The sequence below is a fragment of the Zalophus californianus genome, chromosome 6, assembly GCF_009762305.2.
Source record: "Zalophus californianus isolate mZalCal1 chromosome 6, mZalCal1.pri.v2, whole genome shotgun sequence".
NCBI lineage: Eukaryota > Metazoa > Chordata > Mammalia > Carnivora > Otariidae > Zalophus > Zalophus californianus.
In genome coordinates, this window is record NC_045600.1 from 71,087,925 (window position 1) to 71,114,355 (window position 26,431).

Sequence of the window (26,431 nt, forward strand, 5' to 3'; positions counted from 1 at the left end):
GCCTTGCCGGGGCCCTGTTTCCGCGGCTCGGCAGGCGCGCAGGCCGACGGAAGTGGCGAAGCGGGAGCTCCGTGTGGGAAGCGAGTTGAATCACCCTGGCGACGGGAGGGGCGCGGAGCAACGCCCTTTCCGCCGGAAGCGGGTTTCAGGGCCTCCACGTGCAGTCCCTCCCCCCTCCCGACCCAGTAGCGGCGGCTCGGCTGCTGCCATGGAGCCCGCCCGGCTGGAGCAGATCCTGCGGGAGCTGCTGCTGCCGGACACCGCGCGCATTCGCCGGGTACGGGACAGGGGGGACCCGGCCGGGGCGAGCGGGAGGTGGTGGGAAAGGCCCGACTCTGACCCCGGGACTCCTCCCAGGCCACCGAGCAGCTCCAGACCGCTCTTCGGGACCCGGCCGCCCTGCCCGCCCTCTGCGACCTGCTCGCCTCGGCGGCCGACCCTCAGGTGAGGCGCCTGCCCCTTCCCGCGGAACGTCCCATAGTACGCCACCGGTCTAGCCCCAGCTTGTCCCCTGCGCCCCGCCCAGCACCTTCCTGCTCGGACCCTCACATGCGTGCTTCCTCGTCCCAGATCCGCCAGTTCGCGGCCGTGCTGATCCGCAGACGACTGAGCACCCGCTGGCGACGGCTGGCGGCGGAACACCGGGAGAGGTGGGCGGGGCCAGGGGCGGGGCGGGGCCCGGCGGAGGCGGCTCCGGGGCGGGCCAAGTACCCACACCTGCCACCTGTGTTCCAGCCTCAAGTCCCTGGTCCTGACCGCCCTTCAGAGAGAGACCGAGTAAGTGCCTCCCTGCCTCCTCTTGGGATCCTGACTGACTCCAGGCTGAGACCCTCTATGGGTTTCTGCCTTGCCTTTCGGCTCCGGACAGGGCCGGGGAGGGGGAAAGATGTCAGTTCTAGACCCAGGGGGAGCAAGGATTCTAAGACTGTGTTGAAGGCTGAATTTCATGAGAATGGGCTGTGGTGGTCTGCCAAACCCGAATCAGAAAAGTGGAACTGAAATCCAGTCTGCGTGAGGCCAGACTCATCAGATTACACACCCACCTTGCTGCTCCCTGTGAGCCACCGTCTTATGTGTCCCAACTTGGCAGACCCTCTGCCCACACTTGGAGGTTTCTGTCCTGGCCACCCCATGGAGGCAGGCCCAGCGTGTGCTGGGGAGGGTGTCGGAGGGTGATTGGGAGTGGGGGGGTCAATCTCTCCTGTTCGCAGGCACTCTGTGAGCCTTAGCCTGGCCCAGCTCTCAGCCACCATTTTTCGAAAGGAAGGCCTGGAGGCCTGGCCTCAGCTCATGCAGCTTCTTCAGCACAGTACCCACAGCCCCCACATCCCAGAGAGAGAGGTACTAGCACACGGTGGGAGGGAGGGAGGGACCAACCGACAAGCTGGAGAGACCACAGAGGCTTTTGTCTCCCATCCTCTACACCTGGACAGATGGGGCTTTTGCTGCTAAGTGTGGTGGTGACCTCCCGGCCTGAGGCCTTCCAACCCCACCACCGGGAGCTTCTTCGGCTTCTGAATGAGACCCTTGGCGAGGTGGGGTCTCCGGGGCTCCTCTTCTACTCCCTGCGCACTCTGACCAGCATAGCCCCTTACCTGAGCACTGATGATGTGGTGAGACATGGGTCCTCACCTGCCCTGGCTCCCTGTCCTCGGGCCTTCCGTGTCCTCATCCCTGCACGATGCAGAACTACCTCAGACTCTCTCCCGTTTGTCATCCTGAACACTTGAGAAGAGATACTGTGGGTGGCTGTACCCGGGCTCCTCCTGTGTCCAGGCTTTGAGGAAGCTGCCAGCTTCTGGGGCCTGAGATGAGTGAGCATGCATTATGCTTTTTGCCCTCCAGCCTCTCGCACGGATGTTGGTGCCCAAGCTCATTGTGGCCGTGCAGACTCTGATCCCTATAGATGAGGTGAGGACAACATTTGGGCAAGAGCTCTGTTGTGAGGAGGGCGTAGGAGCCCACGGCCTGGTTCACTGAAGAAGAGCATGGTAACCCTATAACTTGTTTGTCCGACAGGCAAAGGCCTGTGAGGCTGTGGAGGCCCTGGATGAATTGCTGGAGTCAGAGGTGCCCATCATCACCTCCCACCTCTCTGAGGTCCTCGCATTCTGTCTGGAGGTGAGCCGGGGATGGGCACGGCCTCTGCTGCTTGTTTTGCTGGGAGTTTCCTTGCCTGTCTCTGATTCAGGTTAGTCTCTGGGCAGGTGGCTAGAAATGTGGCTCTGGGTGATGCGATACGTGTACGGATTCTCTCCTGCCTCACTTTCTTGGTCAAAGTCAAGAGCAAGGTGAGTACTCTCTGATGCACATTACTGTACCCCTGTTTCCATCCTTCGCCTCACTCCTGGGACAATCTGTTCATCTCAGGGGTATCTTTTAAGTATTCAAAACTTGATCTGGCCTCACCCCAGCTCCTGGCTGGGAGTTTGGGAATCTCCTGCTAGACCCTTTGTGGCCTAGGAGGCTGGACTTTTTTTTTTTTTTTAAGACTTATTTATTTATTTTAGAGAGCCGTGTGCACACGAGCAGGGGGAGGGACAGAGGGAGAGGGAGAGAAAATCTCAAGCAGGTTCCCCGCTGAGTATGGAGCCCGATGTAGGGCTCGATCCCACGACCCTGAGATCATGACCTGAGCGGAAATCAAGATTGAACGGATGCTCAACCCACTAAGCCACCCAGGTGCCCACGGCTGGAATTTTTAATGTGAGTCCATCTCGGGAATAGATTCTCAGGGACACGGTTCCACCTTCCCTCTCAAGGCCTTACTGAAGAATCGCCTCCTACCACCCTTGCTACACACCCTTTTCCCCATTATGGCTGCCGAGCCCTCCCTGGGCCAGCTGGATCCTGAGGACCAGGGTTCGGAAGAGGAAGAGCCGGAGGTGGGGCTGGTGGGAGAGGCTCCCAAACACTTCGCTGTACAGGTGGGATGTGCAATGGGCAGGGGCGGGGCCTGGGTCGCTGTGGGGCAGAGATGGAGTCCAACAAAGTCTTCCTGTCGTTTTTCAGGTCGTGGACATGCTGGCACTACATTTGCCCCCCGAGAAGCTCTGTCCCTTGCTGGTAAGTGTGGCTCTGTCCTCCTGGTGCCCCTGTCCCCCGGTATGCCTAGTCTCCCGCCGCTGAGGATGTTTGGGCCATGGCAGGTGTGGAGGGCCGGTTGCCGCAGGAATGGGCAGACTTGGACCAGGGTTTCAGGAGAGTATGCCATCCATTCCCCTAGATGCCTATGCTGGAGGAGGCCCTGCGGAGTGAGAGACCGTACCAGCGCAAGGCTGGGCTCCTGGTGCTGGCCGTGCTGTCCGACGGAGCTGGTGACCACATCAGACAGAGGTAGGTGTCTTTGTCCTAGAGTGAGGGTGGGCTGTGGGGAGGACTGCTACACGGCCCATGACGGTCCTGGTCTCTGTTTGCTGTTGGAGCTTAATTAGCAGAAGTGTTTCCCCTCACTCTCAAGTGCCCTGGTTTGGAAGCTAATTGAAATGGCCACCTCAGCTATAGAGACCAGGGGGTGGTGCCTACTGTCTGGTGGCATTTCCCTGGTTTCCCAAGGGGAAAGAGGAGAAGGGCTCGGCCTAGGCCTTTCCGGCCCCACCACCCCTCAGACGGCATCCTCGGCTTCTGCCCTCCCCCCCCCCCAGGCTGTTGCCCCCGCTGCTGCAGATCGTGTGCAAGGGCCTGGAGGACCCGGCACAAGTCGTTCGCAACGCCGCACTGTTTGCCCTGGGCCAGTTCTCGGAGAACCTCCAGGTCAGTGGGGCTGAGCGTGGGCGGCCCCCATTGCAGAGTCCCCACCCATCACCGGGGCCAGCTTCCCCTCAGCTTCTTGTCTTCAGCTGTCCCTGCCGCCACCGAGGGCACACCCCTGGTCAGCTGACTTGGGTCCCCTTTCCCCTCCCCCAGCCCCACATCAGCAGCTATTCAGGGGAGGTGATGCCGCTGCTCCTCGCCTACCTGAAGTCGGTGCCTCCCGGGCACACAAACCACCTCGCCAAGGCCTGCTATGCCCTGGAGAATTTCGTGGAGAACCTAGGTAGGTGATGGCCCTTGGCCATGCGAGGGAGGGGACAGAGCTGTTGCTTTGGATGAAGGGGGTGGGACGTGCAACCCCCTGAACAGCTGTCTGCGGTGGAGAGGAATGTGGCAGGCCCCCAAGGAGCTCTGGGCTGCATGTTGGAGGTCAGCCTGGGGGCAGGGAGGGCCCCGCCCCCCCCCCCCCCCCCCCCCCCCCGAATGTGGGAGACCTGGACTGGGTGTTAGAGGCTTGCCCTTTCCCACAGGGCCCAAGGTGCAGCCCTACCTTCCGGAGCTGATGGAGTGTATGCTGCAGCCTCTGAGGAATCCCAGCAGTCCCCGGGCCAAGGAGCTGGCCGTGAGCGCCCTGGGGGCCATTGGTGAGGAGAAGGGGGTAGGGTCCCAGGTTTCCCCAGAGAGCCTGGGGCAGGTGGTCCCAGCGGTCCCCACTCCAGCGCTGAGTCCCTGTCCTTCTGTCTCCCAGCCACAGCTGCCCAGGCCTCCCTGCTGCCCTACTTCCCCACCATCATGGAGCACCTGCGGGGATTCCTGCTGCCAGGCCACGAGGACCTCCAGCCTGTGCAGATCCAGAGCCTGGGTGCGTCAGGGGCTCAGGCAGGTTCCCAGGGCCGGGGAAGGGCCGAGGTGTTCATGGAGCTTGCCCCCAGGGCGGCACAGCTGTCTTCTCGGATTGCTGAATTGCCCCCCCAGCTGCCGTCTTTGCTCGCCTACGGTTTGGCCCTGCACCCCTCTGGCTCCTCGTGGCATCCTAGCACTAACCCAGCGCTTCCGCCCCCCCCTTCCCCCCCGACAGAGACGCTGGGGGTGCTGGCTCGAGCAGTGGGGGAGCCCATGCGGCCCCTGGCTGAGGAGTGCTGCCAGCTGGGGCTGGGCCTGTGTGACCAGGTAGACGACCCTGACTTGCGGCGCTGCACGTGAGTGAGCCCCCACCCCAACCCCCCGCCCCTGCCCCAGCGCCTCCTGCCTGCCCACTGGACCCCCAGCCCTGAGCCCGGAACCTGGTCCTCTGGTTCCAGACCGTGGGGTGCCCCCCGGCTCCCCGGTTTTGTCTGGCTCCGGCGGCCGGGACTGTTCGGCTTCCACCTGTCTCCCCCAGGTACAGCCTGTTCGCGGCTTTGTCGGGGCTCATGGGTGAGGGCCTGGCGCCCCACCTGCCACAAATCACCACGCTCATGCTGCTGTCCCTGCGCTCCACTGAGGGCATTGTGGTGAGCGGAGAGTGGGCGGGCTGGGTCGGTTGGGGAAGGGCGGCCCTGGGGCGGCATCGAGACCTGCGCGCGGCTGAGCCAGCGTCCCTGCTGTGCCTCGTCTGGCCAGCCTCAGTACGACGGAAGCAGCTCCTTCCTTCTGTTTGACGACGAGAGTGAAGGGGAGGAAGAGGAGGAGCTCATGGACAAGGATGAGGAAGACGAGGAGGACTCCGAGATCTCAGGGTGCGGAGGGGTGCCGTTCCCGGTCTGAGGAACCCCGGTTTTGGGCGGGGCCCTGTGTGGGACCCGCCCCTGCTGGTGCCTGATCACTGGCGCCTCGCCCCCCCCCCCCGCTGTAGGTACAGTGTGGAGAACGCCTTCTTCGATGAGAAGGAAGACGCCTGTGCCGCTCTGGGGGAGATCTCTGTGAACAGCAGGTGAGTCTCGGCCCTTCCCGACACTGGGAACCCCGCCTGGGAGCTCCTGCCCCACGGCTGTGTGTCCATCCACAGCGTGGCCTTCCTTCCGTACATGGAGAGCGTCTTCGAAGAAGTATTCAAGCTGCTGGAGGTGAGAGGGCCAGGCGGCCGGAGCGGGTGGGCTCCGCGGGGTTCCGCGCCGGCCGTGAACACGACAGGCCCGTCCCGCCCCTCCTGGTCCCGCAGTGCCCTCACCCGGATGTGCGGAAGGCGGCCCACGAGGCCCTAGGGCAGTTCTGCTGCGCACTGCACAAGGCCTGTCAGAGCTGCCCCTCGGGAGGCAGCACCGCGGGTGAGCAGGGGAGGCCGGGGCCCCTGGAAACCGGGGACGGTGCCGGGGCGGGGGTGGGGGGGAGGCCAGGTCCTGACCGGGGCCTCAGCCGACGATGCCCCCAGCTCTGCAGGCCGCCCTGGCCCGGGTGGTGCCGTCCTACGTGCAGGCGGTGAGCGGGGAGCGGGAGCGCCAGGTGGTGATGGCCGTGCTCGAGGCGCTGACGGGGGTGCTGCGCGGCTGCGGGCCCCTCGCGCTGCAGCCCCCCGGGCGTCTCGCCGAGCTCTGCGGCGTGCTCAAGGCCGTGCTGCAGCGGAAGGTGAGCGGGGCGGGCGGGGGCTGCGGGGCGAGGGGCCGGCCGCCCCCCGCCCCCACTCCCCGAGCAGGCTTGCTCTCCTGCCCGTGAGAGAGAGAAGGGGAGGGAGAGCCCAGGCTGAGCTGAGCTCTCCTTCTGCAGACAGCCTGTCAGGACACTGACGCTGAGGAGGAGGAGGAGGAGGAGGGGGAGCAGGTGAGGGCCCCGGACGCACAGTGGGGCCAGGCTGTCTGGGGGGATGTCCGCAGGGCAGGGATGGGCAGTGGACCGGGGCTTGGCCTGGGGGAGCCAGGGCTGCTAAAAGGTTGGTAATGGCTCTGAATGGTGCATCCCTGCTCCCACGAAGGCACCGGAAGTTCAGGAAAGGCTTTCTGCGGGTGGTGGTCCTGGGGGCCAGGCGGGGGGGGGGGGGGGGGGGGGGGCCGGGCAGGATCCAGAAGGGAGAGTAGGCGTGCCAGGAGAAAAAGCTGGGCCTCACACGAGCCCAGCCTGGAAGGGGCCAGTCCTGTCAGCCCAGCACAAGCCCTGGGGACCACCTGTGGCGGTGGCAGAGCACCCAGGAGGTGCCCCCCCCCCGCTGTGGCAGAGCTAGCCACGGTGCTCTAGCCCCTGACCCGACCCCGCAGGCTGAATGCGACGCCATGTTGCTAGAGCATGCTGGAGAGGCCATCCCTGCCCTGGCCGCCGCGGCGGGGGGAGACGCCTTTGCCCCCTTCTTTGCCAGCTTCTTGCCACTGCTGCTGTGCAAGATGGTGAGTGCTCTGCGCCCTGGCCTCGAACCCCGTCCTGCCCGTGTGCCCTGTGCCTGCCCCCCCCCCCACGTTCCCAGCCCCAGCCGGACTCGCAGTCCTAACCTCCCCCCCCCACCAGAAACAGGGCTGCACGGTGGCAGAGAAGTCCTTTGCTGTGGGGACGCTGGCAGAGTCCATTCAGGGCCTGGGTGGCACTTCCGCCCAGTTCGTGTCTCGGCTGCTCCCTGTGCTGTTGAGCACAGCCCGGGAGGCCGACCCCGAGGTGCGGAGCAATGCCGTCTTCGGGCTGGGCGTGCTGGCAGAGCACGGGGGCCGCCCTGCTCAGGAGTATCCTCAGCGTGCGGGCGGGGGCCGGGGCTGGGGGCAGAGTATCCCTGGGGCTCGAGGATGGGAGGTGTCTGTCTGTGGGCCTGTTCCTTGACTGTGGAACCAGATACTTCCCCAAGCTGCTGGGGCTTCTGTTGCCCCTCCTGGCACGGGAGCGCCACGATCGCGTCCGTGACAACATCTGTGGGGCGCTGGCCCGCCTGCTGATGGCCAGCCCCATGAGGAAACCAGAGCCCCAGGTGAGGCAGGGGGCAGGACCCAGAAGCTGCCTGCGGTGGGGGGGAGGGGGCGAGGGCACAGAACAAGGGGCCTGAGGCGTCTCTGCGTCCAGGTGTTGGCCGCCCTCCTGCACGCCCTGCCGCTGAAGGAGGACTTGGAGGAGTGGGTCACCATAGGGCACCTCTTCAGCTTCCTGTACCAGAGCAGCCCTGACCAGGTAACTCGGAGGGGGGCTTGATGCTCCGCTCAGAGGCAAGCTTGGCCCCCCTCATAGCTGACGCAGAGCCACAGCTGAAACTGCCCGCGGACGCTCCTGTGTCATTGGTTTGCGAGCGTCAGCGGCCAGGCCCGTCACAGCAGAGGGCGGGCCCCCTCTCACCACGAAGCGTTTTTCCCCTAGGGAGCCCCGTCCTCCCTGGCCATGTGCACCCTCTGGTGTGAGCCAGAAGCCACAGCTTCCCTGGGCTGACTTCCTACAGCCAGGCTCCTTCACACTGTGTTCCACGCACACCCCCCGCCCCTTCCACTCAGAACAGCTCTGCTTTCTGAATGAGATTCGTCTGCGCCAACTAGCTAGGTTTGGACCCGGGTAGCCGCATTCCTGTGTCGTCCACCTCTGCCCTGCACCTTTAGAGACCGTTGTGTTGGTGGACCTCCTGAGTGTCTGGGCTTCTTTTGGTCTTAAGTTCTGTCTCCTTCAAAAAAACATTATTCCCACCATGTTTCACGGGTCCTTCTTGGGTTTCCCAGTGGTCTTGGATGTGAAAGAGTATCACGCATAAAGTGTCCTTGGTGGGAGACTCTGCCTGTCCTTGGTCCTGGGGCCCTGGGGTGCTGGCAGCCCTGAGTCAGCCATTCCCCACCACCCCCGCAGGTTGTAGACGTGGCTCCGGAGCTCCTGCGCATCTGCAGCCTCATTGTGGCTGAGAACAAAATCCCACCAGGTGAGGGTGGCGGTTGTGGGCAGGGCCAGGGGCAGGTGGGGGGGGGCGCAGCTAGCTAGAGATTTTGGGGGCCAGTCCTCCCCGATCTCTCCCTCTCCGCTCTCCACCCAGATACCAGGGCCTCACTGCTGCAGCTCCTGACATTTCTGGCCAGACAGCACACCGACAGCTTCCACTCGGCCCTGGGCTCACTGCCTGGTGACAAAGCTCAGGAACTCCAGGCCGCCCTGGGCCTCACCTAGACTGGCGGCTGCAGCCGGGCCAGAGAGAGCAGAGCCTGCCCAGGCCCAAAGAACACCTCTCAGCCCAGTTTCAGCTCGCGCCTTACCAAAGATTCTGGGCCTCGTACCCACTTGGAGTCTCAGTCCCGCTTGCTGCCTTATGGGGGTGTCTCTGGAGCTGGATCTTTTACGCTGTGGGACAATGCAAATGGAGTCTTGACATCCTACCCTAATAAAGGCAGTTCAGTTTCTGCTTGAACGATAGCTCTGAGAGCTGGAAGCATAGAGAAACGTGTTCGGAATCGAGGCAAGCAAGACGTGTTTAATGAGGCCAGCTCCCTGGCAGTTCTGTCAGGGCTAACCGCAGTGGAATCGGGGCCCCAGCAGGATCAGGAGGCGCCCGTATGGCTTCTCTTGTTCCAGGCGGAGGATCTGTTGCGCTGCAAGCACTGGTCAAGAGACGAGGACAGGGCCAGTCGGTGGGGAGGCCCTGCGGTGGCCTCCGGCCTGGGTCCTCGCCCCCCACCCGTGCGCACACGTGCCCACACTCACCCAGGAGCAGGTAGAAGACCCGGGCGGCCATCCGGCGGGGGCTGACGGGGGACACCAGGCTGCCAAAGTCGGGCTCCCTGTTGGCCTGCAGCTCCTGGGCCACTGCCCTGTGGGGGTCGGGCGCGGTCAGCCGGAGCCCCAGCCTGCGCCCACCCCGCTGCCGCGGCCCTCGCCCGGCACCTGCACACAGCCTCCGGCGACAGCAGCTCGGGCTCCGGGGGCAGCTCCAGGGGCAGCTCCGGGACCTCGGGCACCGCGGGCAGCGCAGGGGGCTCCAGCTGCTCGGCCTCGGCCCAGGCCCTGGGAGGATGCAGGAGTCAGGGCGAGCGGAAGGGGGCGGCTGCGACAGCGACGGGGGCCACAGCCCTAGTGCACCCAGGCTGGCGGCTTACCACCGTTCTTCCGGGGGGACGAGGCTGACGCGGGACTTCTCTTCCTCGGCCGCCTCGAGAGAGAGCTCTGTTGGGGGGAGGGGAAGGGCCCGAGTGCGCCTGCTTAGATAGGAGCGGTCGGGACCTTGAGGTTCCCTCCCCCCCCGCCCCGCCCCGGTCAAACTGGATGCCACCACTGGGACCCAGGGAGGAGAACCGAAGAGATCCAGCTTCCTTATGTGAACTGCTTCCCCCTCTAGTAAAAACCAGCAGCAGTTAGGGTAGCCGGGCCCTGGGAGAGTGGCCACGGTGGGGGCCCTCTCCCTTCTCCAGGGGCCTACCTGCAGACAGCATGAGGGGCCCGCTGGGCTCCTGGGCCTCTCTTGGGACCTGGGGAAGAGAGAGTGAGAACTAAGGCCCCGAGCATCACAGAAGCACCTGGGGCAGGGTGACGCGGTCCCAGCCTGCCCTGGCCTGCGCTCGGGGACGGGTTGTGGCCCTACAGGCTCAGGTGGGCAGCAGGCAGCCTGCCGGAGCTCAGGCAAAGCGGGCCAGCTCCCGAGGGAGGAGGAAGGGGGTGCAGTTACCTCGATATCGCTGATCCTTTCCTCCTCAGCTGCCACCTCCCTCTCAGCCTCCTCCTCAGGCTCCGGGGGTGGCCTTCGCCTGAGTGCTCCTGGGGGTGGCTGGGCACAGCGGGTCCACAGGGCCAGCAGTTCTGGGGGGAGCCAGCCAGCTGGGGAGGGAGGGGCGGCAGGGGTGGGGGTTGACGTGTGAGGAACACCAAGACGGAGGACTATGGGTTCAGAAGACCCCACATGCCAACTCCCACCACTCCTTACAGTGAGTTGGTGTTCGGAATAGCTCCATGGGGCTCCTGGTGGTCCTTTCGGGAGGCTGCACCTTCGGCTGCAGGGGGGGGTGGGGGAGGCAGAAGCCCAGTTAAGAGGGAGGCACTCCTCCCTGCCCTTTCTCCTCCACTTCTTTGCAACACTTTGTTCCAAAGCCTCTGACCGTCCAACTCTCAGGTTCCTGCACCTGCCTGGCACTGCCCACTGCTACGTGGTGCCCAGCCATGTGCTATGTGGGGACACTAAAGGAACGTGGAGAGTTGTCTCTGTGCAAACCTGGAGCACGTGCACTCTGGGGATCGTTCCCGGTGCCTCCCCAGAGTTTAGAAGGCCCAGCATGCGCGGCCTCGGGCCCTCCCTGCCTCCCTCCGTGGCCCGCAGAGCCTGGGGCTGCACTCACACACTCCCAGCAGTGGGCTCTGGTTTGCAGTTGTTCCTGGAACTTCTCCCGGGAGATCTGAGTCTCCTTGTCCCAGAACACTAACTGGCGGCGGCGGCGGCGAGCAGGTGGACTCCGGGGAGCAGGGGGCACCGGGGGCCGCAGCCTCTGATTGGGGAGGGGAGGCAGGGGCGAGACTACCCATTACTCCTTTTCCTGTCACCTTGGTAGGCTGCGAAGCAGGCCCCGCATCCCCACTCCAGAGGCACCCCGGGAAAGAGCTTGGGCAGGGCCTCCAGGGGCAGCTCTGACCTCACGTGGTGGGGTGGGGGAGGGCCCATCCAGGGAGCGCAGGCTGGATAAAATGGAGGGTGGGCAGGGGGCACCTTCTACCAATTTGTGCGAAGGCCTGGGGAAGGCTAGCAGTGGCCCATGGCTGGGGGAAGCTGAAGACGGATGAGCAGCTCTGGGAGAGGAGGGCAAAGGGGAGGAGAAAGCTTGGCAGGGCCATGACTCACCTCTGGGCTGAGCGGGGCCGGCAGGCGCAGCTCCGGCGGGGGGGTCACCTCTGCAACAACACTCTAGGTCCCAGCTCTGCCACAGCCCCCCCTCCTTCGCCCTGGCAGCCACCCACGCAAGAAGCTAGAAGGCCTCCCTGCTGCAAGTTGGAATACGGGGCCCTTGACTGCAGTAGCTGTGCACCTGTGTGGCCCCAGGAAGGCCCCAGGCACGATGGGCACTCACCAGCAAGCAGGGCCTCGGGCTCCCAGCCTACTGGCTTCACCTCCTCGGGGGCCGGGACCGGAAGTGGCTCTGCGGCCTCTTCCACCCTGAGGGGAAAACGGGCAAGAGAAATGAGGCCACCCTTCGCAGCACTGGCTGCCTACCTGGCCCAGGGGGTCCTGCCCTTACGGTGCAAGAGCTGGTGGTGAGAGCGGGGGTACAGCTCTCTCCCTCTCCAGAGCCCGGGGCTCCTCCTCGGCCTCTGCAGAGAGAAGATCGGAGCTCAGAGTGCAGGAGAAAGGAGACGGGGGCACTGCCCAGGCGCAGCCTGCCCGTGCCAGGGCGCTGACCACCCGGCACCGGCTGAGGCTTGCCTCGCCGTTCCTCTAACAGGATAGCTTCGTCTTCCTCAGCAATCAGCAGGTCCAGGTCTCGGCGGCTGACCTCTGGGAGGTCCCGTTCACCCTGGCAAGAGAGGAGGAGTAAGGAGAGGGGACGCAATTCCAGTTCTGAAAAAGGCAAGGGGCTCTGGGAGGCCGGGTCTGAGAGGCAGGTGGCAGGAGGCCCGCGGGGCGCTCAGGCGCCAGGCGCAGGGAGTGCTGCAATGAGACAAGAAGGCAGGACTCTGGGGGCGGGAACGCGAGGCGGGCTGGCCGGCCAGGGGCAGGACTCGGGCCTCAGGCTCTCCTGCGAGGGGACAGCTCACCTCGATGGGCAGCATGAGGATGGGCTCCGCCTCCTGGAGGGTGATGGCCTCTGGAGACAGCACAGTGACCGGGACCCTGTCTGGAGGGGCAGGAGAGTCACACCAGCCCCTCTGCTGCTTCCCAGCTTCCCACACCCACGCGGTGAGGCGAAAGCACGGACTCTGGAATCAAGTCAACCTGCATTCTGGTCAGGCCCCAGCCAGCCACAGGCAAACTGACCCTGGCCAGGTTGCTTAACCACGACGGGCCTCACTTTCCTCCTCTGGAGAATGGGGATAAGAATTCTGATCTCACAGGACTCCTGTGAGGCAGAGAGGAGGTGACACAAATAAAGTGCCCCCTCACAAAGGGCCTGGCTCTTAAGAGAAGCTCAAAGATGGTCATTCCTTCAAGTTCTTGGGCCTTCCTGGGCCTCTTCCAGGAAAGAGGCTCTCTGCTCACCAGGCTTCTTAGGCTCCATGGGGACTTCAGGAGGCGCCTCCTCAAGCTCTCTCTCCGGGCTTACAGCCTCTAGGAGCTGTCGAACCTTTGGGGAGGATTGGGGACAAAAGGAAGGGTTCATCCTCAGCCCCTGTTTTCCCACTTCCACCACCTTATTCAGACAACAGACGAAAATACTCCTTCACACTGCGGCCTTGTGACACCAGCATGCGGTGAGCTCACTCGCCATCTGCTCTCCCTTCCAGCCGTCCCTGCCCCCATTATCTAGACCTTGTCCATTTTTCTGTGCAGGAAGCACTGCACCCTTATGTCAAGTGTTGTGGGGGCCAGAAAAGATTCTTGATCTTAGGGAGCCTATGGTCTAACAGGAAGACCAGTGTGAACAGGACCCCAGCAAGAGGCAACATAAAGTGTGAAACAAGGCCCTAGGAACGTGCTCAGTTCCAGAGCAACATTTGCTTCTGGCCCAGGATAGAGCCTCTCAGAAAGGAGTAACATTTGAGCCAGGTCTGCTAAGGGTATGTAGGACTTAACTAGTACAGAACGAGGGTGGCCATTACGGGGCATGGAGGGCTGTGTGCAGTGGGGGACCGGGGGGGGTCTCTGAAAGAAGCAGCAGCACCGTCTAAAGCTGGGGACGTGTCAGGACATGGATAGAGGAGGACGTGCGCAGGGAAACCTAAGGCTAAGGGATGACAAGGGCCTGGCTTAGAGCCGTGGCAGTGGGAACTGTGTGGAGAGAAGTTGGGACAAGAGCTGCCTCGAGGTTGGCCTTGAACAGACAAGTGGAATGGCTCTGTCTGGAGGGGTCCACCATGACAGTTCCCCAGCACAGACTCCTGCAGGGGAGAGCCGTGACTGGCCCCCTTCCCTAGCCCCAGTGTCAGACCCGCACAGACACAGCATTCCCCTCCTGTGCTCTCAGCTCGTCAGCCAGAGGCTTCTGTGGGGAATGAGCCCTACCTGAGGGATACTGAAGGGGCTGGGAAGTGCGGGATCCACAGACATCATCCCAAAAAAGGGGTCTGGAGCATCTTCCAGGGTCTCCATCATGGCCAGGCGGTTAGGGAGCAGCAAGCTGGGTCTGAGACAGAGAATGTGGGCTGTCAAGTACCGAGGCAGAGGGCTGACGCCAAGCAGGGAGGATGCCCAGCGAAGGCTGAGTGGCCCAGGCCCAGGCCCAGGGTGGGCACTCACAGCTCAGTCTCCACCATATCAATGCGGATCTGCAGCTGGGCGCGGTGCAGGCGCTCCAGGATGTGCTGGATGTCCTCTGCGGGCAGGGCGGGCAGGGAGGGCAAGGTCCTGAGCATGCCTCCCCTCGCCGCGGCCCACGCGGCTCTGCCCCATCTCTGAGCCTTCCCGGCCTTACCTACGAGGTACTGGCATTGTTGCGAGTAGACCCGGATCACGCCGATCTGCAGCTGGGCTGACAGATAGAGGGAGAAGCGGGGCCGAGGCAGGCCAGGCATCGGGGGCTGAACTCGGACCAGCACATAATCGAGGATCTCCTCACTGGGGGGGGGGGGGGGGGGGACGACAACGCGCCCTGATCACCACCGCGCCAAGGCCCAGCCCCACAGCCTGGCCCACCGCATCCAGCGCCGCCCCCCCCACCCCGCCCCCTGCCCGCTCAGGTCCGGCCGCTCCACCCCTTCCCGGCCTTACCAGGTCTTCACCACGTTCACCTTCAGGTACTCCCGTTTCACCAACCGGCTGCCGCGGGTCGCTGCCAGCCTGGAGGGGGTGGGGGTGGGGGGCGTCAGGCTGGGGCCCCTGGGTGCCCCTCCCGGCGCGCACTGCCCGGCCCTTACCAGATGGTGGCGAAGCAGCCAGTATGGCGCTGAAGCACGTTGGGATAGTAGAACATCGTCCCGCTGGGCTTTCACCCTCGTCCCCGTCGGGGCAAAGGGCTCGGAGAGGCGGCACCGGGGCTGGGGGCGGCCCCAGAACGCCAGGTAAAGGAACGGATAAACACTCAGGTGTGGGTGAACAATTAGGGCGAGAAGTAACTGGAGGCGCGGACTGCACACACAGCAGTTGGGTCGCCCCTCTCCGCCGCCCGGAGTGGGTACCCACGCCGCGTGGCTGCTTCGAACTTACTGGGGCCTTCCGGGTCGGGTTCCAAGTTGGAGGAGCAGAGCTCTCTGAGGGCAGGCCCGGCCTGGGCTCCAGGTCAGGTCCCGAGGGTAGAGAGCGGGGGGGGGGGGGGGGGGGGGGGGGGGGAGGCTGGATGGGGTGGGCGGAGGGGTTGTCCTCCGCAGGGGTACCGGGCTCCCGGGCCTTGCGCGCGGCTTGGGCACCTGCGCTCCCCGCGGCACTAGACCCCGCCGCAGGGGGCGCGCGCTCCGGGGCTGGGCGCCTCCCTCGTCATTAGATGGCGGCGGCACCCACAACAGCCAATGGGGAACAGGGCTGGGCTTGGGAGCGCTCCGTTCCAGGGCGCCAACTAGCCCGCCTTGGGTCTCGGCAACAGGGGTCTCCCGAGGCAGGCAGCGAACCAATCAGAAGAAGCCCGCGTGCTGCGGGGGGCCATTGTGAGGTGTCCTGACCAATGGGCTCTCGTTCTCGCCTCTGGTAACAAGGGTTCCTCGGTGGCACTTCTCTGCCGACCAATGAGCGAGGAGCCAGTCCCAGCCTCGCCCCCAGCAAGCTTGGCAACAAGGGCATTTCGACCACGAGAGAAGGTCGGGTCATGGCGGGGCCAACTACCCTGTCCGTTTCCCGGCGCCTGACCTGAGGTTAGACCTTGCCCTTTCCCCTGAAACCCACCAAGTACCAAAGATTGGTCTGCCTCGTGGGCAGGTGGAGACCGTGTGAGGTGGCCTGGGGGCCGCCGCAGATGGATGAGGAAGTCAGATCTCACAGGAAACATGCTCAGTCATTTCCTCAACTTGAACAACTTAGGCTGTGGGCTGTTTTCCAGTTGTGAATGTTCTCCCAGCTGAAAGAGACCTCAGCTTTGTGGGATGCAAGGCATACTTGTCCGCATACAAAAGCCATTTGGCCCAAACAATTCTTTGTCCTCAAGCCTTCTGCCTTGGTACAGCCCCACATTTGGCCTAGAATGCCCTTCCCAGCCTTGACCCCAGGGCATGCTTCTGCCCCTTTAACACAGCTCTTACTGCAACTGAGCTGACCCTATTTTATTTTATTCCTTCAGTCTACTAGCTCTTAAGATCTTTTTTTTTCTTTTTCAACTAGTTCCTGGAAACTAGCACACTAAACATTTCTCAAATGAATATGCAATGACGCCAGATTTACCACCACAGTCAAGGCTGACAGAGATTCCAAACCTAGTCCTTGTGAGCTTTACAGGGGTGGCTTTTACGGATGAGAAAACAGAGAGGCCCATGGGACAGTTTTTCCCAGACCACAAAGCTCCCTAATGACAGCCTGGTTGGGAACTCTGCTCTCTCTCTCTTTTTTTTTTTTTTAAGATTTTATTTTATTTATTCATAAGAGACAGAGAGAGAGAGGCAGAGGAAGAAGCAGGCTCCCCGCCGAGCAGAGAGCCCAATGCGGGACTCGATCTCAGGAACCCCGGGATCATGACCTGAGCAGAAGGCAGACACTCAATCATCTGAGCCACCCAGGCGCCCAGAACTCTGCTCTCTTGAATTCTAGTGTTTCTAGTACCTATTCCACTGTGCTTGGCTAAATGAGTTTCTACATAATACAAACTGTTTCAATCACTGTACATATGTTGTCACTGTTTATAAGTTCATGTTGGGGCACAAAGATCATAAAGTGGGGGCATATACCATTAAGGTACTTAGAACCTAGGGTAGGAGATAATAATTTGTTCATCCATCCCTCTGTTCAACAAGTATTTATGACATGCCTGCTATGTGCCATGCACTCCTCTAGGCACTGGAGATGGAGCAATGAACAAAACAAGTCCCTGTTCTCATGGAGTAGGGAAGGAGAGACGATAAGTAAGTAGACAAATAGAAATATGTAGGGGCGCCTGGGTGGCTCAGTCATTAAGCGGCTGCCTTCGGCTCAGGTCATGATCCCAGAGTCCTGGGATCAAGCCCCGCATCTGGCTCCCTGCTCGGCGGGGAGCCTGCTTCTCCCTCTCCCACTCCCCCTGCTTGTGTTCCCTCTCTCGCTGTCTCTCTCTCTGTCAAATAAATAAATAAAATCTTCAAAAAAAAAAAAATGTTAAGTGGTGATCAGTGCTAGGAGAACAATGAGGCAGCATAGGAGAATGGAGAGTAGTGAGGGCTGCTATCTAGGTACGGTACTCAGGGAAGTCTTCTCTGAAGAGAGGAGGCAAAACGCACCTACCTGAAGGAAGAATATTTTGCACAAAAGAACCAGCAAGTACAAAGGTCCTGAGGCAGAAATGTGGTGGGTTCAAAGAGCCTGGAGCAAGAATGGTAAGGGGTGAGGTTAGGAGGATAAGAGCCACATCACAAAGACTGTGGAGGTCACTGTAAGGATTTGGGCTTTTACTCTGAATGAGTCAAGAGCCCAACGGAGGGTTTTGAGCAGAGGAATGACATAGTAAGATTTATGTGTTAAGAGGATCTCTACTGTGTTCAGAATAGATAGAAGGTGGACAATAGTGGAGGTAGAAAAGATGTAGAAGGAAGCAGAAACAGATGTGAGAGATGACAGTAGGTTGTTCCAAAGTGTTAGTGGTGGAAGCAGAGAAAACTGGTCAGATTCTGGATAGATTCTGAAGGAATAATGATGGGATCTACTGATCGATGGGATATGGGATATGACAGAAAATGGAAGCGGACACTATATAATCATAAATGGAACAATCCACAAGAAGATAAAACAATTGTAAATATTTATGCACCCAACATGGGAGCACCCAAATACATAAAGCAGTTAATAACAAACATGAAGGAAGTAATAAATAGTAATACAATAATAGTAGGGGACTTTAACCCTCATATCAATGGACAGATCATCTAAACAGAAAGTCAGTAAGGAGACAGTGGCTTTGAATGACACACTGGACCAGATGGATTTAACAGATATATTCAGAATATGCCATCCTGAAACAGCAGAATACACATTCTTTTCAAGTGCACATGGAACATTCTCCAAAATAGATTACATATTAGGCCACAAAACAAGTCTCAACAAATTCAAAAGCATCGAAGCATCTTTTCTAACCACAACACTATGAAATGAGAAATCAACCATAAGAAAAAATCTGGAAAGATCACAAATATATGGAGATTAAATAACATGCTACTAATCGACGAATGGGTCACCCAAGAAATCAAAAAGGATATCAAAAAATACACGCAGACACATGAAAATTAAAACACAATGGTCCAGGGCACCTGCGTGGCTCAGTTGGTTAAGCGACTGCCTTTGGCTCAGGTCATGATCCTGGAGTCCCAGGATCCGAGTCCCACATCGGGCTCCTTGCTCAGCAGGGAGTCTGCTTCTCCCTCTGACCCTACCCCCTCTTGGACTCTCTCTCTCTCACTCTCTCTCTCTCTCAAATAAATAAAATCTTTAAAAAAAACACACACACACAAAACCCACAATGGTCCAGGGACGCCTGGGTGGCTCAGTCGGTTAAGCGTCTGCCTTCGGCTCAGGTCGTGATCCCAGGGTCCTGAGATCGAGTCCCGAATTGGGCTCCTTGCTCAGTGGGAAGCCTGCTTCGCCCTCTGTCTCCCTCTCCCTCTGCTTGCCACTCCCCCTGCTTATGCTTGCTCTTTCTCTCACAAACAGATAAATAAAATATTAAAAAAACAAAACAAAACAAAGAAACCCACAAAAGTCCAAAATTGTTGGGATGCAGCAAAAGCTGTTCTAAGAGGGAGACCGATAGCAATACAGGCCTACTTCAAGAAGCAAGAAAAATCTCAAATAAACCTTACACCTAAAGCTAGAGCTAGAAAAAGAACAAAACCCAAAACTAATAGAAGGAAAGGAAGAAGGAAATAAAGATTAGAGCAGAAATAAATGAAATAGAAAGTAAAATTAAATTTTAAAAAAAAGGATAGATCATGGGCGCCTGGGTGGCTCAGTTGGTTAAGCGACTGCCTTCAGCTCAGGTCATGATCCTGGAGTCCCGGGATCGAGTCCCACATTGGGCTCCCTGCTCAGCAGGGAGTCTGCTTCTCCCTCTGACCCTCTTTCCTCTCGTGCTCTCTATCTCTCATTCTCTCTCTCTCAAATAAATAAATAAAATCTTTAAAAAATAAATAAATAACAATAAAAAATAAAAAAAGGATAGATCAATGAAACTAGGAGCTGGTTCTTTGAAAAGATCAACAAAATTGATAAATCTTTAGCTAGACTCATAAGAAAAAAGAGGAATCAAGTAAGATCAGAAATGAAAGAGGAGAAATAACACCACAGAAATACAAAAGATTATCAAAGAATATTATGGAGAATTATATGCCAACAAACTGGACAACCTAGAAGAAATGGGTAAATTCCTGGAAACATAACTGAATCAGAGAGAAATAGAAAATCTGAACACACTGATTAGCAGCAACGGAATTGAATCCGTGATCAAAAAACTCCCAACAAAAGTCCAGGAGTGGATGGCTTCACAGGGGAATTCTACCAAACATTTAAAAAGGAGTTAGGGGTGCCTGGGTGGCTCAGTCATTAAGCGGCTGCCTTCGGCTCAGGTCATGATCCCAGGGTCCTGGGATCGAGCCCCGCATCAGGCTCCCTGCTCCGTGGGAAGCCTGCTTCTCCCTCTCCCACACCCCCTGCTTGTGTTTCCCCTCTCGTCTTTTTTTTTTTTTTAAGATTTTATTTATTTATTTGAGAGAGAGAGAGAGAGAGCACATGAGAGGGGGGAGGGTCAGAGGGAGAAGCAGACTCCCCGCCGAGCAGGGAGCCCGATGCGGGACTCGATCCTGGAACTCCAGGATCACGACCTGAGCCGAAGGCAGCCGCTCAACCAACTGAGCCACCCAGGCGCCCCTCAAACAAAATCTTTAAAAAAATAATAAAAATAAAAATAGAACTACTATATGATTCAGTAATTCCACTACGTGGTATTTATCCAAAGAATATGAAAGCACTAAATCAAAAGGATACATGCACCCCTATGTTTATAGCAGCATTATCTACAATAGACAAACTATGGATAGGTATCCATCGATAAATAAATGGATAAAGAATTGTACACGTGTTAACTATACTGTATGTTAACTATACTGGAATTAAAATTAAAAAGAAAGGAAAAGAAAGAAGATGGAAGTCAAGGAGGTAGCAAGTGTGAACAAGGGCCAGGAGGGATTTTAGCAAATCAAGGGCACAACAGAGTTCATGTACCTGTGCACTCAGTACCTGCTTTCTTCCCTGATAATGCAGATGCCTGTTTGGGCTCTTGGCTGCTCAGGAGGATGATGGGGCAAGACTGAAGAGAAGGAAGGTCCAAGGAGGCAGAAAGGCTCGAAGGCAGCACTGAAGTTTGTCGAATGCGACAGTAAGAAGATCCTTGAGGATCTAGGTGTGTTGGTTTTGATCACGTAGATGAACCAGGGGAGGCTTATAAGAGCGACATGACAGGGAAGAGCTTGGTCTGGGAGGCCCCTCTCCTCCAAGCTGGCGTCCCCTGCAGGAAGGGGGAAGCTGGAGGCTGCGGCATCAGCTAAGTGGTGACTTAGGTCTGAACTGGTCTGCTGGACGTGAGTGGAGAAGTAAAATGACAAGTGGCCTGTGAAGGGAGAACTTTCAGTTTGGTGGCAAAATAAACACAGGGGGTAAGGGAGAGGAGTGTCATCTGATTTGGAGCCCTCAAATCTCAGCCAACAGTGTTGGTGACATGGTGGTCTATGCCAGATGGTCTTTTGTGAGGCTTAAGTAGAGCAAGGAAATCAGGCTGGGAGTCCCCTTCTGTTGGGGTGGCAGTGCCCCATGTGCTGGGAGAAGAGGCACCGGGGCCTGGCCTCCCTCAGCATAGGAGGCTCAGCAGCTCTTCCCTCTGGCCCCCCACTCCCTTCCCAGGCCCCAGTGCCTCTAGCCCATAGTTTGAGGGCAACTTCAAGTTCTCCTGTTCATTTAGACCCCCAGCCCAGAGTCCAACCCTAAGACTGTTGTAAGGCCCGAATCAGAGGCCTCTAGCCAAGAACAGCGGAGCCCAGATTTTTCCATGTGAAGTTGGTGGCAACAGCAGCTGTGGGTTGTGCTCTTCTTGGTGGCTAACCTCGATCCTCTCCCCAGGCCCAGAACCCACAGAGCCCAGACGGCTTCCTAGCCAGAACCTGCAGGTGGAGGAGAGGAAAGGGGCCCAGAGAGGTCAGCAGGAAGAAAACCCAAGTACTTCACTCTCAAATTACATCTTTAGCACTTCCCTGTGACCTCTGCTACCTTTTCAACCCAACAAAGCAGATACTGACTCCTCTTTCAATAAAGTTTTATTTTTAAATCCCTAGTGAACATCTAAGAAGAAAATATAAAGTGCTTGGCTTTAGGGGTGGGGGAAGAGGAAAGGTCCCCTGAGTTCACACCATTTGGACTTTCCCAGGTCAGTTCCTCAGAGATGAAAGAAGGCATATCTCAAAAAACAAACAAACAAAAAAAGGTGGTGGGTGGATAAAAATCACCCTTGAGTTCTCTGCCAGCCAGGTACGTCGGCAGTTCAAGGACGTAACCATCAGAGACAACCACTGAGAATTATCACCGAGGGAAGCAGGTCAACAGTGTGGAGAATGAGTCTCTTTCAAAGGAGATAGGAGGAACAGAGAGGAGAGGAGGAAGATGGGTCCCCCAGGCTCTGCAGCAGGGACAGAGTGGCTGCCTGCTCCTCTGGAGTCTCCTCCAATAAATGTCGGGCAAAGGCCTGCTCCATCTGTGCCAGAAAAGGTGGGGAAGAGATGATCAGGAGCACAGCTGGGGCAGACACTACCCCCTAGGAGTTCCTTTCCCCCCGGAGGTCCCTTCTCCTCCTGGAACCCACCCCCACCCCCACCCCACCCACACAGGGAGGCTGGTCTTCCCCCACCCTGAACTCACCTGCACTGTGATAAGACTCTTTGGGGTATGGTTGGGGCTGGGGCTCTCCTCCCAGAAATTCAGTGTCACCTGGAACTTGGGTGGGGGACCCAGGCCCTGGAAGTACCTGGCCAAGTCTGATGAAAGAGAAAGGGTCAAGGGTTGGAAGAAAGAAAAGAGAAGAGAGAGGTCACAGGGAGGGTGGGAACAGAGAGGGGCCCATCCTGGACAAAGAGGGGTGACTGTGGGGCCAACTGGAGACCAGAGCCAGAACAGGAGCTGAGGGTCACGAGGCTGTTGCCTCACGTCAGGAGAAATGCCAGTAACTCTGCTGCTTCTCACCCGTGTGCCAGTAGGAAAGGGTGCCCCTTCTCTGAGTAAGAAGTGTTTTAAGGTAACTGATTTTTATACAACCTGCAAAGCTCTCTGCTGGAAGAGACTGGAGTCCTCATGGCAGCAGCCTGGGCTGCTAACACAGAGGTACCCCCTACCCCCTGTTGCCTGCTCGTACCCTCCCTACCAAGGGCACCCATGGCCCCGGCACGTTCCTACCCTGCGTCCCCTATACTCCTGGCCCCTAACTCCTAAGGTGAGATTTAGAGGTGAATGGAGGCAGGAAGCGGAATTGGAGGAGTGGACGGGAGAAGGGCAATCAGGGGAGCTGCCTGGTGTGGGTAATGTGCACCAGCAATCCCAAATACGTGGATGGCGTGCGTGTAAGTGTAGATGCTGGGGAGGCCCCGGGGGCGCACCTTCCCATTACCGTCTGCTGCCACATGGGGGCAGTCCCTGAGATGGGACTCGTGTGCTGAGCTCCACCTGAGCCTCATCTTCTGAGGCCTGGGCCGGGGAAGGGCGGCTGCCAGGCAGCTGTGGGGCTGAGCACAGGGCCCCACAGGCTGTGCACTGAGCACATGAGCTGTAAGGAAGGATCTACTGGAGGGAACAGGGTGGTGGCAGAGCCTAGCAGGTCCCGGGGTGACTAAGAGGCGGGGGCGTGGGGTCCGCTCAGCTGGAACAGCCTCACCTCTGCAGAAGTAGTTGGTTCTGAAGAGCTCCACGCACTCATTGCTGGGCAGCAGATGCGGGCCTGGACCGGGTGGTGCCTGGGGCGCATTCCAGGAGACGGGGATGGGGCAGAGGCGCTGCACGAAGAGGCCCCGGGAGTTGCTGGCTACCAGGACGCCCCTCTCGATCTGGCTTAGCAGGCGTTGGGTGGGCTCTCGTGGGTCAGGCTTGGGAAAGACCACCTGCTCCATTCCGCACTGGGAGCCTGAGGGCTCGGCCACGAGGCGGCAGTCCAGGCTCTGCACCTGCGCTTCACCCACCACGCGCCCGCCGTAGATGAAGGTGAGCAGCAGCGAGTAGTCTGCGGACAGAGAACCACCAGCTGCACCTGGACTTCACCTGACGGGTCCGCCTGGTCAGCGCCAGGGCCTGAGGAAATGAGGAGGGGCTCCTTGCAAATCCCACATCCTCATTTTGCTGGTGAGAAACAGGAGGTCCAAGAGGGAAACCAAGCGAGGGCGGGGGCAGCAGCTTCACCTCCTGAGGTTAGAGAAGGCACCTCCCTCCTCATCCGCCCTCTGGCCACCCTCACCAGCCAACGGGCTTCCTGCCAGACTTTCCCATCACTCAGGAGAGGAGCTGATACACAAATGCCCCCCGAGGCCTCAGTGCTTATTGCCCAGGGTCTTACAGTTTATAAGAAGGTCCCAGAGACTGGTTTCTGCTTGACCCACAGGAATTAATGTCTCAAAGTGGATTTCCAAGGAATAGAGTGCATAGGGGTATTTTTGAGAATTGAGCTGTTTGGAGTCTGGAGTCTGGCCAGGTGTACTGCCGAGAAACCGGTGCCTCTGCCTGGGTAAGGTGGGCCCAGTTTGCTGCAAGCCCTGACAGATCCGATAACGTGTGCATGACGACAGGGAGACAAGCTAGGGGGACAGGGAGCAGGGTGAGTCAGAAATGCCACACACCTGAGTCTGGAGGGGGCAGATACTCCAGTGACACCTGATCTCCTTGGAAAGGGGCTTCAGTTGTGTCTGTACCTACAGGGGAAGCAGAGACGTACAGTTCAGAATGGGAATGGGGAATCCAAGGGCCAGAGGCTGTGGCATGGGGGTAACGAACAGAGGCAGGGCAGGTGGTACCTTCCTGAGGCTTGGGGCTGCTGCTGCTGCCGCTGCTGCTCCCAAAGTTCAAATGGCCTGCTCCCCCATTGGCCCCCACCTCCTCCTGCAGACACAGTGACTATCGTTGGCCCATCTCTCCCCTAGTGACTGTCCTGCCCTTGGGCCCCCCACCCCCAGTCCCTGCCCAGCTCTCACATTTCTGAGGGGATTCTTAACCAAGGAGGGGCTGAGCTTGCCATTCTTTGTAGTACCCTCCTCCTCCTCCTTCTCAGAGGACACAGAACTGTGGTGTCGCTTTGATGGTGATTTCTGGGTCCCCGGCTGGGCTGTGGAATATTGTGGAGGGGGAGAAAGGTCAGAGCCTCAACTGGGGACAGAGGGTAGGACAGGGGGCAGTGAAAGGACGGGCAGGACCAGGCAGGGGAACCTGGGCAGCAGCTCCCCAAGGACAGGGACAGGGACAGGGCAGAACTCTGAATGAGGAACCTGGGGAGAGGCCCAGCAGCCACCCAGAAGGCTCTCATCTCCATCCTCCCCCCGTCCCCAGTGTGCCGCGTCTAGGAGGGGCTGGGCAAGGGGACACCCACCGGGGAGGGTCCCTGATGGCGGCAGCAGCCGATACACCTTGTAGGGCTCAGCTCCATCCCTATGGGCATTCTCAGGAACCTCCTCAAATTCAGGACTCTTGTTGAAGGCACAGCGCAGACGAGTCTTCCAGATAGCCGGGCCTTCCGTGTCCCCTTCCTTGAACTTCCCCTTAAATATCGCCCAGGCCTTCAAAACACAGGCAGTAAAGCAGAGGCAGCATGTCACACACCCCGGCCAGCTTCGGCGGCCCACCACCTGAGCGCGAGCACAGAAGGCCCAGCGCTCGGGTTTATGCTCTGCTACCGCTGCCTCGAAATCCTTTACAGTTTTTGCACTTTCACTTTGTATCGGGCTGTGTCCAAAATACAGCTGGTTCTACCCTCCCATCCCCCCTTTCTCTGAAACCCAGGTCGACACAACCCCTGGAGGGTGAGAGCTTCAGTGTCTATGCCACCCTTCCCTCGGAGGGGCTGCTTTCCCGGCTCTTTCACCTTGAAGAAGGCGGCATCCTGGTCCTCCCGGAAGTCCTGCTTGCCCGCGTGCTTCCAGGGGATCCGGAACATGGTCTTGGCTGCATCGTCCCAGCACACCCCAGGGAACTGCCCGCTCTCCACTTGCTCCACCACCCAGTTCCGCAGCTTTCGGGTGCAGCGTGCCCTGCCTGATGCCATCCTGGGGACAAGAGTCGCAGGTAGCATCAGTGAAATCGACACCGTGGGAGGGAACATCTGCCCCTGGGGTTGGATCCCGGCAAGGGCCCCCAGTGATCCCATCCATCTTTTGCCTGTAGACATTTCTCAAAATTCTGGGGCCAAATTGTGTCGTTTCTCCCTTTATTAGCAATGACAAAGAAATACATCCCTTTTAACATCCCAAGCTGTGACATCTGGAAGGAGACCTCAGACCTTGGTCTTAGTTTTAAGACTTTTCAGGAATCTGCTGTCTAGCAGAGAACTCCCTTGGTGTGGCTCGTGGGGAGAGGCCCGGTCTCCACCCCAAGCATTTGCAGAAGTAGTATCGGCTTCTGAGATGCCCCATAGGTCCCTCACCCACCACCCCCATAATCTAGGTTCGACCCCACCAACCCTTCCCCTCTGCTTGCCTCCGGGGTAGGTGGGGCAGGGCTGCAGCGGAAGTGGGCAGGGCCAGAAGGCAAGAAAACAAACAGGGGCAGCTGGAGCCGGGGCTGAGACTTCCAACAACCTATCAGCAGGGACTCCTGTCCTTTGCCTCTAGGGCTGGGGACTCTGGCCCCTGGTCAGTCTCTCACTCAGGCCAAGCCACCCCGTCCTGGCTCACAGGCCACCTGTATATTCCTGTTCCGCGGAGGGGCCCCGGAAGCCCCCGCCTCCGATCCGGCTGGGCCTTCCAGCTCTAGACCCAGGCTGACGTCCTCTCTCGGCGGGTCTTACCTGCGCGGCTCGCTGGCTGTCCCAGGATGCAGCTGCCCTCGGCTCAGGAGCCGTCCAGGCAGCTTCCTGATCTCTCCACCCCTTCCTACAGTCCCCACCCTAAGTTTCAGTTCTCCTCCAGGCCGGGCCTCTTCTCAGAAATCACGTGGTCCGAGCTGCAGGGCAACCGCGCGCCACCAGAGGGCAGCAGCAGCATCTGAGGACCTGGCTGTTGGAATCCCACGTTCGCACACAGGAGGGCTTCTCCCCGCTCAGGCTCATTTCCAACACCTTCCCCCCCAACCCCCTTAGCTACTCCCTGATCTCTGTGACACTGCTACTTCCCAGGGAGGCCAGGGTCCTGGAGTCTGGCCTGAGTCCTCTGGCAGGCCCTATAGCACCCGTGCATCTGTGTTTTCCCCCTCGTGCCTGCCTGGTGCCTAGTAGGTGACCTCAAGTATCAGCCGAATGAAGGAACAAAGGAGGCAGGGGAGGAGAAAGCCCAGGCCAGGTGGCTGGCGGGGGAGGGGCTCCTTGGCCATCCATGGTGTCAATTCCTTCCTGGCCCTGAGTCCAAGGAGGGTCAGGCGGTGGGC

General features: G+C 59.2%; 3 protein-coding genes and 1 long non-coding RNA gene across 18 annotated transcripts; 2 read left to right on the forward strand and 2 right to left on the reverse strand.

Moving 5' to 3' along the window:
- The first annotated feature begins 91 nt into the window (after positions 1-91).
- On the forward strand, positions 92-9,021 carry IPO4 (importin 4). Of its 5 annotated transcripts, none has more exons than XM_027572631.1 (30): positions 92-277; positions 358-444; positions 571-650; positions 736-777; positions 1,212-1,341; positions 1,434-1,613; positions 1,846-1,911; positions 2,020-2,121; positions 2,208-2,291; positions 2,763-2,927; positions 3,013-3,066; positions 3,227-3,336; positions 3,645-3,753; positions 3,907-4,036; positions 4,284-4,397; positions 4,502-4,615; positions 4,832-4,952; positions 5,135-5,246; positions 5,356-5,471; positions 5,588-5,665; positions 5,741-5,798; positions 5,894-5,999; positions 6,104-6,297; positions 6,436-6,489; positions 6,921-7,046; positions 7,171-7,373; positions 7,480-7,612; positions 7,705-7,809; positions 8,467-8,536; positions 8,612-9,021. In XM_027572631.1, exons 1-30 carry the CDS (start codon positions 209-211, stop codon positions 8,776-8,778), a joined length of 3,279 nt encoding a protein of 1,092 aa, XP_027428432.1. In that variant the 5' UTR covers positions 92-208; the 3' UTR covers positions 8,779-9,021. The 5 variants fall into 5 exon arrangements, with proteins under 5 accessions (XP_027428432.1, XP_027428435.1, XP_027428431.1 ...); XM_027572630.2 differs by having other exon boundaries at positions 98-277; positions 7,165-7,373; XM_027572633.2 differs by having other exon boundaries at positions 101-277; positions 7,165-7,373; positions 8,648-9,021.
- A 38-nt stretch (positions 9,022-9,059) lies between these two features.
- On the reverse strand, positions 9,060-17,160 carry REC8 (REC8 meiotic recombination protein). 8 transcript variants are annotated; one of them, XM_027572640.2, is made up of 21 exons: positions 17,075-17,160; positions 15,554-15,725; positions 14,596-14,715; positions 14,450-14,518; positions 14,154-14,296; positions 13,979-14,054; positions 13,745-13,865; positions 12,782-12,866; positions 12,340-12,419; positions 12,008-12,098; positions 11,823-11,895; positions 11,655-11,740; positions 11,429-11,478; positions 10,932-11,078; positions 10,523-10,589; positions 10,268-10,416; positions 10,022-10,070; positions 9,702-9,768; positions 9,490-9,609; positions 9,310-9,416; positions 9,060-9,206 (listed from the first exon to the last, which is right to left on the reverse strand). In XM_027572640.2, the coding sequence occupies exons 3-21, from the start codon at positions 14,649-14,651 to the stop codon at positions 9,115-9,117; spliced, it is 1,728 nt and encodes a 575-aa protein (XP_027428441.1). In that variant the 5' UTR covers positions 14,652-14,715; positions 15,554-15,725; positions 17,075-17,160; the 3' UTR covers positions 9,060-9,114. The 8 variants fall into 8 exon arrangements, with proteins under 8 accessions (XP_027428441.1, XP_027428445.1, XP_027428442.1 ...); XM_027572644.2 differs by lacking the exon at positions 14,596-14,715 and having other exon boundaries at positions 14,470-14,518; XM_027572641.2 differs by lacking the exon at positions 14,596-14,715 and having other exon boundaries at positions 15,561-15,725; positions 17,075-17,159.
- Positions 15,390-24,986, forward strand: LOC113910432. 2 transcript variants are annotated; one of them, XR_003516036.2, is made up of 3 exons: positions 15,390-15,522; positions 20,099-20,237; positions 24,854-24,986. It is a non-coding gene; the product is annotated as an uncharacterized LOC113910432 (long non-coding RNA). The 2 variants fall into 2 exon arrangements; XR_003516037.2 differs by lacking the exon at positions 24,854-24,986 and adding an exon at positions 20,951-21,048.
- IRF9 (interferon regulatory factor 9) lies at positions 21,127-26,390 on the reverse strand. 3 transcript variants are annotated; one of them, XM_027572650.1, is made up of 9 exons: positions 25,857-26,390; positions 24,936-25,116; positions 24,444-24,630; positions 24,052-24,182; positions 23,875-23,959; positions 23,701-23,772; positions 22,749-23,090; positions 21,743-21,858; positions 21,127-21,578 (listed from the first exon to the last, which is right to left on the reverse strand). In XM_027572650.1, exons 2-9 carry the CDS (start codon positions 25,113-25,115, stop codon positions 21,450-21,452), a joined length of 1,242 nt encoding a protein of 413 aa, XP_027428451.1. In that variant the 5' UTR covers position 25,116; positions 25,857-26,390; the 3' UTR covers positions 21,127-21,449. The 3 variants fall into 3 exon arrangements, with proteins under 3 accessions (XP_027428451.1, XP_027428452.1, XP_027428453.1); XM_027572651.1 differs by lacking the exon at positions 23,875-23,959 and having other exon boundaries at positions 24,093-24,182; XM_027572652.1 differs by lacking the exons at positions 23,875-23,959; positions 24,052-24,182.
- Between the last annotated feature and the right edge of the window lie 41 nt (positions 26,391-26,431).

Coding starts and splice junctions, on each gene's coding strand:
- IPO4 (XM_027572630.2), top strand. CDS start 209: ATGGAGCCCGCCCGGCTGGAGCAGATCCTGCGGGAGCTGCTGCTGCCG. Junction 4,953..5,134: donor CCTGACTTGCGGCGCTGCAC/GTGAGTGAGCCC, acceptor TGTCTCCCCCAG/GTACAGCCTGTTCGCGGCTT. Junction 6,490..6,920: donor AGGAGGAGGAGGGGGAGCAG/GTGAGGGCCCCG, acceptor CCGACCCCGCAG/GCTGAATGCGACGCCATGTT.
- REC8 (XM_027572640.2), bottom strand. CDS start 14,651: ATGTTCTACTATCCCAACGTGCTTCAGCGCCATACTGGCTGCTTCGCC. Junction 11,479..11,654: donor GCCCGAGGCCCTGCTTGCTG/GTGAGTGCCCAT, acceptor GTGTTGTTGCAG/AGGTGACCCCCCCGCCGGAG. Junction 9,207..9,309: donor GGTCTTCTACCTGCTCCTGG/GTGAGTGTGGGC, acceptor TCTCTTGACCAG/TGCTTGCAGCGCAACAGATC.
- IRF9 (XM_027572650.1), bottom strand. CDS start 25,115: ATGGCATCAGGCAGGGCACGCTGCACCCGAAAGCTGCGGAACTGGGTG. Junction 23,091..23,700: donor TCTGCCCCCTCCAGACTCAG/GTGTGTGGCATT, acceptor CTCTGTCCGCAG/ACTACTCGCTGCTGCTCACC. Junction 21,859..22,748: donor AACCAACTACTTCTGCAGAG/GTGAGGCTGTTC, acceptor CTCTTTCATCAG/ACTTGGCCAGGTACTTCCAG.